Source organism: Helianthus annuus, chromosome 15 (genome assembly GCF_002127325.2).
Source record: "Helianthus annuus cultivar XRQ/B chromosome 15, HanXRQr2.0-SUNRISE, whole genome shotgun sequence".
NCBI classification, from domain to species: domain Eukaryota; kingdom Viridiplantae; phylum Streptophyta; class Magnoliopsida; order Asterales; family Asteraceae; genus Helianthus; species Helianthus annuus.
Window position 1 is genome coordinate 47215642 of NC_035447.2, and position 10260 is coordinate 47225901.

General features: G+C 41.4%; 1 protein-coding gene across 1 annotated transcript; it reads left to right on the top strand.

Moving 5' to 3' along the window:
- Positions 1 to 224: 224 nt before the first annotated feature.
- Positions 225 to 1437, top strand: LOC118487451 (trithorax group protein osa-like). Its single transcript, XM_035984309.1, has 2 exons — positions 225 to 935; positions 997 to 1437. Exons 1-2 carry the CDS (start codon positions 225 to 227, stop codon positions 1435 to 1437), a joined length of 1152 nt encoding a protein of 383 aa, XP_035840202.1.
- The last annotated feature ends 8823 nt before the right edge of the window (positions 1438 to 10260 follow it).

The window sequence follows — 10260 nt, forward strand, 5'->3', positions numbered from 1 at the left end:
CACCGGTAATACGTGGAATATTGGGGTGTGACAGGTTGGTATCAGAGCCAACATTGAGTGAATTAAACACTAACCTTTTGTGTTTAATCTCAATGACACAATAAGCACATTCCTTAGACTCTCGAGTCTAGGCAAATGACCTAGGATGTATCTTTATCTTTCCTTTGCTGTTATTATGTTTCGTTTTATTTTTGTTTTCTTGTTTCAACCGGAAATTCACCAACATGTCTCCAAGAGTAAGAGGACGAGGCAAGGGTCCCATGCGTGGGGGACCATCGTCAGCAGGACCATCACACAGACGCACTCCATCGGCGTCCTTTTCTACCTCCGACTCTCATGATATGTGGGGTCAACCTTTTGAGCCGGAAAGACACTCAGTCTCGCTAAGCTCATCGCCTTCTTTCCACCCGTCTTTTTGGCCGTTTGCTCCAGACGAGCCCGAACACTCTCACCACTCTCAACAATCTCACCATTCGCACGAATCTTACCCGTCGCATAACTCTTTGCAATCTCACTCGTTTCATCATTCTGACTCTCCCTACTCCCCGGCACAGTTCAACCCAGCCGATTATGTTAACGATTTTCTTGGCTCCAATCCATTGGGCCCTGAGGACCATTTCTCTCAGGAAATGGAGATGGATGATGACCCCGACCCGGAAATGCAAACAGGAACCCCGGGCCACCCGATCATCATATCTAGTGGGTCTCCGTTCCAGGGATCCCCATACCATGGGCCCGACTCCTTCCAGGAGAGAATGGGTACCTATGACTGGTATTTCACCCTTTCCTACCATAGCTCTCCAGCCCAACCACCGTTGGAAGATCCTCAACTTCAAGCTGTCTCACCACCACCACTTCCGGTAGAGGAGCCACCACAGCAGCCACCGCAGCCACTTCCTGAGCCTCCGAGGCGAAGGAGGAATGCACACATGTCCGTGCGAGGAGGACCCCGTTTCAGTTCTCCTCGTGGTTCAAGTTCCTATCCCCCTATTCCAGAGGACCCCCAGTTGGGTGGACCCTCAAACCGCGGCACCGGAGGCTAATCCTCCGCAAGCTTCTTATGCACCACATCAGCCGCCTGTGGGTTTTGATAACCCCATCCCAACGTACCCAGGTTCATCCGGGTACAATCCTTATGGAGACCCGTCGGGATATCCATCGGGATATGGAACTCACGACCCATATCTTACGCCTGCGCAGTATCATCACCTTTATCCTTCTACTTACCCTCCTATGCATCCAGCTGAATACCCAATTCAGGGTTATCAGTATCCTCCGTACCAGCTACCTCCTCCCCAGCAGCTACAGCAACAGCAACAAACTCAGGAAATCTTAGAGAGGTTGGATAAGGTCGAGCATAAGACTAAGAAGAACAAGGAAAGGCATAATAGCTTCATGAAAGGTCTCGCGAACCTTATCAAGGGAAAGAAGAAGTAGAGGGTTGTTTTGTTTCTTGTTTATTTGTAATCAAGTCCCTGCGTGGACTTATTTTCCTTTCTGTATGCCCCTGCGCGGGTATTTTGTGTTTTTTCTAAGTCCCGTTTAGGGCAGTTGTATTTGTTTTCATCGTAATGAAGTTTTCAACTTTGGTTTTAATTGTGTATTTATTACACCTTGTTATCTCTTTCAATTTATAATTGATCTGCCAAAGAAATTCTTAGAGGTATAACCTAGCCAAAGTATTAATTGGCTATGATGGTACAACCTTTTTAAGATAGCAAATCCTTGTTAACATCTGAAAACATGTTAACATTCCCAGCTGTGCGGTACGAGAAACCACACAAGCTTCCAAAAAATACTTGGATCCTTCCAAGTCGCATAAAGCCAATATGATCAATGCGAATCATGGCTAGAAAACATCAGTGTGATGTGTACACCAAGATATCCGTTTGAGATGCACGCTTTAAGCAAAGGTGTAAAATGACAATGAAAGTACGACTTATAAACTTCTTGTCAAAAAGGCGATGAACTTTGTTCAGACCTTAAAAGATCACTGATCTTTGAGATCGTTAGTTAAAATCTCAACTCGTTTTTGTGACAAGCTTCCTAAGCTATATAAATGTCCTTCGAGACGAGTTTAATGATAAGTAAAATGTCTTTTACGACATTGGCAGTTATGAAATTTCTATCTTTCCCCTGCCTAATAATGTAAAGAATAATGCATTCTATTAACTTATAATTATGACTTGAAATGGTCTAAATGGTTTAATAATACCATGACCATTGGATCATCAATGCGATGAATCTATATGTAATTTAAATATTATTATTATCTATATTATGGCATTCAGAAATGGCTGGCTCAGACGAAGCAAACAGTCATCCAGCAGAGGGCAACACCAGAATCAATATTACTGGTGCCGAACTGCAAGCTCTAATCACCGCAGCGGTTTCTCAAGCGGTAGAAGCTAAATTTAAAGTGCCGAGTGTTGTTCGGTCTCAAACTCTTTCGAGAACCCATTCTCAGCCACATACTCACAGGAAAAGTGAGTCACTGCACTCGTCTAACCAGGGTAGCATACCCAAGAGACAGGTAGTTCTTGAGCCTACCCCTAGGCATGCCAAGGGTTGTACCTACAAGTATTTTGTCTCCTGTAAGCCAAGAGACTTTACAGGAGAAAAAGGGGCAATAGACTGTATGAAGTGGTTAGATGAGATGGAAACGGTGATAGATATTAGCGGTTGTGCTAAAGAGGATGTGATTATGTTCGTCTCCCAATCTTTTAAGGGCGATGCCCTTACATGGTGGAAAGCACTTGTACAATCCACCGGGAAGGTTCATCTGTATAATCTTTCATGGGAGAAGTTTGTTGATCTGGTTAAGGACACTTATTGTCCTCAGCACGAAGTAGAGCGCATAGAGACTGATTTTCTCACCCTTGTGATGAAGGATCTAGACTGTAGATCCTATGTGACTAGTTCTTATTCCATGTCGAGGCTTTTACCGTATCTAGTCACACCTGAGCCCAAGCGCATTGCGCGTTTTATTGGTGGTTTGGCCCCTGAAGTTAAGGGGAATGTTAAGGCTTCAAAGCCAACCACCTACAAATCCGCTGTGGATCTATCTTTATCCGTCACTTTGGATTTTGTGAGGAATAGGGTGAAGAAGAATTCTGAAGAGGGGAAGAGGAAGAGAGAGGATGATAAGTCCTCTCAGTCGAACAAGAAAGGAAAGGGGAACTCTGGTTCCAAGAAAGGGCAAACTGGTGATAAGCCCAGGTGCAAGACTTGCCACAAGAGGCATTTTGGCAAATGCAACCTGGACCCACAGGCCAAACCGTGTGGGATCTGCAAGAAGAAAGGGCACAAGTCTGTTGAGTGCCGGAACATTAAGGATGCAACCTTTTACGGTTGCAATGAAAAGGGGCATATCAAGACCAATTGCCCCAAGAATGCGAAAAAGCCTGAAGAGACTAAGAAGAACAATGCCGGGGTGTTCCAAATGCAGGCACGGGAAGCGGTGACCGATGATAATGTCATAACAGGTACCTTCCTCATCAATAATACTTATGCTAGAGTCTTATTTGATTCCGGTGCTGATAAGTCCTTTGTAGATCATAAGTTCTGTAAGTTGTTGAATTTGCCTATTAAGACTCTAGACATAAAATATGAGGTAGAACTCGCTGATGGTACCTTAGAATCCGCCTCAACTCTTCTTGATGGATGTTCAATATCCATTAAGAACCATTCTATCCCGCTGTCCCTCCTGCCAATGAAGTTGGCTGGTTTTGATATAGTTTTAGGCATGGATTGGTTGTCGCATAACCAAGCCCAAATTGCCTGTGATAAAAAGCTTATCATTATCAAGACCCCCTCCAGTGAATCAGTCACTATCCAAGGAGACACACAGTATGGGTTGCCCAGTAACGTGTCTATCCTCAAAGTATCCCAGTGTTTGAAGGGTGGATGTGTTATTTACATGGCACAAGTGACTGTGAATGATCCAAAGCCGAAGATTGAGGACATTCCAATCATTTCAGAGTATCCTGATGTCTTTCCTGACGAGTTACCTGGATTACCTCCTGAGAGGCAAGTGGAATTCAGGATAGACATCCTTCCAGGATCTGCGCCTATAGCACGAGCTTCGTATCGTCTAGCGCCTACCGAAATGAAAGATGTGACAACTCAAACTTTCGACTTTCACTTTCGCATTTATTGCACGTTGACTTTGACCGTTGACTTTGACTGATTAGTCGTTTGACTTGTAATGTACACGTTGTGATATATAAAGTGTTCTGTGATTGCATGATTATGTGTTTGATTGTATAACTTGAAATCTGTTGATAAACTTAAACTGTTGACACTTGAACAACCCGACGAAACACAAGTGTGTTTCGCCAAGCACTCTTCGACGAAACAAGAGAGTGATTCGCCAAGATATAGCTCGACGAAACAGGAGGCCTGTTTCGTCAATCCCATCTCAACGAAACAGCCTGTTTCGCCGGCCCATCTGATTCGCCAAGCCCATTAAGGGCCCAGAACACTTAGACGCATATAAGTTATACGGAACCGTTCATTTGACACACGTTAGCAAAACAGAAAACCCTAGAACTCCTTTGTGTGTGTGACGGCAACTCTGTGTTCTTCCCAAGCCCTTTAGCGATCAAACTATCATCCCGGATATCTCGGTTAGTTCGTGTTTGTTTAGTCGGTTTCATTGATACCTTGATTATTGTTACATGTTGTGTGTATGATTGATTTCTGGATCAAATATGAGTATATGTTGATGATGATTCTAGATTCGTAGTGTATGAATAATCGGTTACAACTTATATATATATATATATATATATATATATATATATATATATATATATATATATATATATCGGGATGTAGATTGTTGTGATGATGAACTAGATTGAATGATGCTCGGGAACAGTCATGTTAGAATGTTATTCGTGTTATCCGGGTGCATGATAGTATGTTAATAGGGTTAAATCATATGCTAGAATGATCTAAAGTTAATCCATGATTTTGTTATGATTAGTAATCCATGAATGCCATGATTCCTGAATGATCACAGTATGAATTCTGTGTTTATGATTCCCGTATGAATGTTTCTGGACGATGACGGCATTTAGGGTTTCTGTGATAATTCTGTAACTGATGTAAATGATTGACGGAACTGACTTGCTTGACGGAATAGAATTCTTGACGAAACAAGGAGGGTGTTTCGCCAAGGGGTAATTGACGAAACAGGAGATGTGTTTCGCCAAGGGTAGTTGACGAAACAAGATAGTGTTTCGTCAAAGAGAAGCTGACGAAACAGAATATGATTCGCCGACCTGTAATTCGTCAACTTGGATAACTTGCACAGTAACCTAGTTAGACTCTGTTAGAAGTTAACTGTATTAACTAACTGCCGTTAAATGCCATGCATGACTTGTATGATTCCGAATACGCGCATAGTGCTACGTGGTGATTATTGATTTTTGTTTACACGTGAACAACTTGAACATAAACTGATCATTGTATACGTGCGTACTTTAGGACGAGATTGATTTACTTTGAGCACATACTTAGCATACCGAGCAAACCCAAGGTGAGTTCACACAGCCAAGCATGGGGTTCCCGGGTGGGAATTGTAGGATCAGTTTTGACCTCTCGAGTGAGTCAATCAGAGCTAGTGCTTACTGAAAATGTGGCGGAAACACATTTTCAGCATGATACAAAGAAAAATGTAACAGAATGGAGTAGAAACAGAGAATTCACACTTATAATACTTTTTCTTCACTTTATAACGCTTGTCGTACGGACAGCAGTTCGACGTTGAGTTCCAGAAGACGTTACAAATGAAGACTACTACGGGGGTATTTATAGACAAAGTGGTCCGCTCATGTGACATGTCCACAAGAGCGGTCCAGACAACAAAGCTGGTTCGCTTTTGTGGACACATGCCACAAAAGCGGACCTACAACATTAAAATCATAAAATTACACTTTAACCCCCTGTACTAACACAAAATGACCTATCTGGACCCTATACATTAATCTAGCGTTTCAAAGACGCAGGCTTTAGACATTGTGCATCAACAAACTCCCCCTTGGATGAAGCCGCAGTCTTTGTCTTGAATATAGGTCTTCAGATAGCTTTGAATTTCTCTTCCTTTGGTTTTGGCTTTCTACTCAGAGCAACCCTGATCTTCTCATTCTGTATCTTTCTTGCCTTTTCTTCCTTTTCTTGTTGCTTCATAAATTTTCCTCTATTTTCTTCCATCTTTTGATTTTCACGTTCACGCTCACGCTTTGCTTTCTTTTTCATCTTCTCTTCTAACGACCACCACGAAGATTTCCACTTGTTTTCAGAGGTGATTCCTTTCTGAATACACAGTGATACAACACGTTGGAACTGAAGAGCTTGCTCTTTATCTGCTGGTGAGTAGCGAATCTTGTGAATGAATAGACATTCGATGTCTTTTGCTGAACAATTAACTAACCACATAGGGTCGTAAACATGAATATCCCTCAGCTCTCCACCAGCTCTGTATGTGATAATTGCTTCAGTCGTTCTGCAACTGTACACCCAATCAATGAAGCCTTTATAAAAATCATGTTCCATTTCTGGCATCGGAATTGTCTTCATTGTTCGTGGAGGTTTCATATTCAGAATAACTTCTACAGCTCCAGTTTCTGGATCAATTCTCTGAACACGCTTTGGACGATGAGGCTTCCACTTTCGAAATGGCTTCAATTGTTCATACTTGATGTAGCCCCACATCGCGATATCATTCTGTCTCACCTTGTACTCCAAGACTCTCACCTTTGCTAATTCATCAACGTCCCACCACGGTAATGACATTATATCATATAAACGTGCAAAATACTGGACACCATATTCTCTTCGAATAGCGTAAGCGTTAACTTGCGGAAGAAAACCCCAACTAATAATATCGCCAAGCGAAACATTTCGATCTCGTTGGAAGAACTTCAGCGGCCTCTTGAATTTTCTTTCATGAGAAACTTTAAACCATTTAGAACGATCAATTTCTTCAGCATTCGATTGACCTTCTTTATCAACATTAGATTGACCTTCCTGCTCAGCTTCTTTCCTCAAACATTCAAACACATTATCATTCACCACTTCAGTCACTTTCTGAGTAATTCATCTCTATTCTCAGCAGCAAAGAACTCCATTAATGTTGGAAGTTTCGAAGTATCTTCAGGAACCTCTTCATTATCTGAACATTCTTCAACCTCAACTCTATCGTAGATATTAGCATCTTCAACATAATCATACTTATAATCTTGCTGTTTATTGATATCAAACGATTCTAAGTCCTCTTCGAAGTCGAAGGGAATTTCAGGGTTTACATCTTTAAGCATCTCTTTATACGCATCTAGACTCATAAACAAAGGCTCATGATGCTCTACAATCTGTGTCTTACTCGACTCCCCCTTTCTCTTAGCTTCACCACTTTCTTCATTGACTGTGTCGTTTAACAGATCTTCAACGACTTTTTCTTTTGAGGCATCAGTCACTCTTACACCTGAACCTCCTGCTGCATCATCATCATCATTACCTTTAGAACTGTGACTGCTTGCAGAATAAACAAACTCATCCTCATCATCATCTTCATCATCCTCTTCATCTTCGCCACCAATTAATTTAGGCGTTGGAGTTTCTTCTTCGAATACCCCAGGAACTGAAGATATAGGCTCAGGATTTTCTATCACCATTGACGGTACAATAGACATATCAGAACTTCCTTCCACTCCTTTACCCTTATCTTTCATCTGCCTTTCTAATTCTGCTTTACGTTCTGCACGAAGATCTTCTAGCTTCAACTCTTCATATTTCTGTTCCACTGATGTTTCGAACATGCTTTCCACAACTCTATTCAGCATGTAGAACTTATGTTCATGTAGCGCTTTAGCAGCCATAAGCTCTTTATTCTTCAACTTATAGTATTCATTTTCACTCTCTCGACGATTCTTCTCTTCTTCTAATTCAGACACTCGAACTTTCAGAACGTCGATTTCCGTCTGATCAACTTCAATTTTCAATGTCAACACTTTGTTTTCACCTTCCAACCTCTGCACCCTACCAGCAAGAGTCTTTTCTCTATCAGCAATCTTTTTGCATTCATCCGCCAACTTTTTATTTTCTGCTATCACATCATCAATTCTCTTTTCCAATTTCAACACTTGCGAATTGTTTGCAAAGTCGAAATCAACGTCTAGCAGATTATCTTGCGGTATCGAAAGACCTCTACTTGAAGAACTAGGTTGTCCTTGGATGAGTGGAGATGTGCCAAAGAGATCTTGCGAAGAATAATATGGTTGATGTGGAGGTGGTGTTGATTGAAAAAGAGGAGATGGTTGTCGTTGTGGAGTAGGTTGTCTGGGTGGTGTTGAGTGTGATGGAGGAGTAGGTTGTCTTGGTGATTGTTGTGGTGTTGGTTGTCTGGGAGGAGATTGATGTATTGGAGATTGTGGAGCTGTTGGTTGACGTGGAGGTGTAGCGTGCGTTTGCCTGATCTTCTGAGGGCGCTTTGACACTTTAATCTTTGGTGTAGTTCTCTTTCGACCAGCAGCTTTCTGTTTACCCTTCGGAGAAGATTGTGACACTGAAACATGCTCCGGAGAAGGTACATAAGGAGCATCTTCTTTCTCTTCCCTCTTCCTTTTTCTAATCAATTTCTCCTGTTCTACCTCTTCTCTCATTCGTCTTTCACGTTCTTTTGCATCAATCACTTCATAATCAGACGAACTAGAAGAACTAGTAGTGTCTTTATCAACGTCGTCACCTTCAACATCATCTAAATCCTTCTCTTTTTCTTTTTGAACATCAGAAGTAACCGTTTCCACAACATTATCAACAAAATACGCTTCGGTTGTAAACAAATCTGTCTCAATTACAATGTTTTCAGCATCAGTCGTCTCTTGTTCATTTTCAACATTCATCTCAGGAATTTCTTCATCAGATTCATCAATTAACATTGTTTGCTTTTTCTTCTTTTGTATCTTCTTCAGTTTTGACGAAGAACCTTCACCTTCAGCTACAGGAGTTGCAAATCTACGTCTACGCCCCGACTCCTTTACATACCACTCGTTCTTGGTTGGTTTGAAACTCTGAAGTATTTTTAACTCTACAGCATACAACGCCTCTTTCATTTCCTCTTGATTTCTCCAATTCTGATGATTTTCCGGATCAGGATCCACATAGCTCGCATCTCTAATCAATCCGAAGTTTTCAATCACTAGATCAGGCTCTGGATGATTAGGATGATACTTGACCAGGTTCTTCAACGTATTGTTAGACATGTGAGCTTGAACAAGAAGATCACCCTTAATGTTTCTATCAATTCCAGGGTATGCACGATCAATCATCATTTGTACAAAACGCGGATATCTCCAGGTTCTAACATCCGACGTGAGATTCTCCACCATATAATGAAAAACTATGTGCGAAAAGTTGTATTTCTTATTCAACACCAACGCTGTTAACATGTTCATTTGGTAATCTCTCATCTGATCGAAACTGCCCTTTGTGTGGCTCAATGAAATCAGAATACAATGGATCAAGAACTTGAAAGATTTTTGAAACTTTGACTTCAAGTAGTTTCCGGTGTTCAAAGCACCTCTGTATCCCATTCTCAGCATACAACCCTTCACTAAGCGTTCCAGAAATCTTGTGGGGTAATTGGCCTCATCAGGAAAGTTCATAACTTCTCGAACTAATGCTTCAGTCACCAGAATAGTCTCCAACTTTCCATCCACTTCCACCACTGATGATATCACCTTGTTTTCCTCATCATACTTTGCGTTTATCCAAAATCGACTAATATGTGATCTATACAACGGTCTTTGGTCAATCATTGCTTTCTTCACTGGAATACGTTTCATATAATCCAAAATGCTGTTGAATTCTGACAATAAAGGACACTTCTCCACATCTAAATCAATACAACTGTTGTGTACTGGATCAAATAACACGTTTGGCGATGCCTGCACAACAACAACAGAAATCAAGACTTAGAAAAATTTCACATTTTTAACACTGACTAAAAAGCGAACCTGCATAGTACATTAAAAGCGAACCAAACACTTCACAACCCTATAGGCGAACCACTGTAGTGACTAAAAAGCGAACCTACTTAGAAAATGCACAAAAAGCGAACCATCCCTAGCCACATAAGCGAATCAACAGATTACTGCCTTAAAAGCGGACCTGATATGGTACACATGAGCGGTCCTGAAAGATCTCATAAGAGCGGACCTAATGGTTCTTATAAGCGGTCTTACAGATGACTTATGA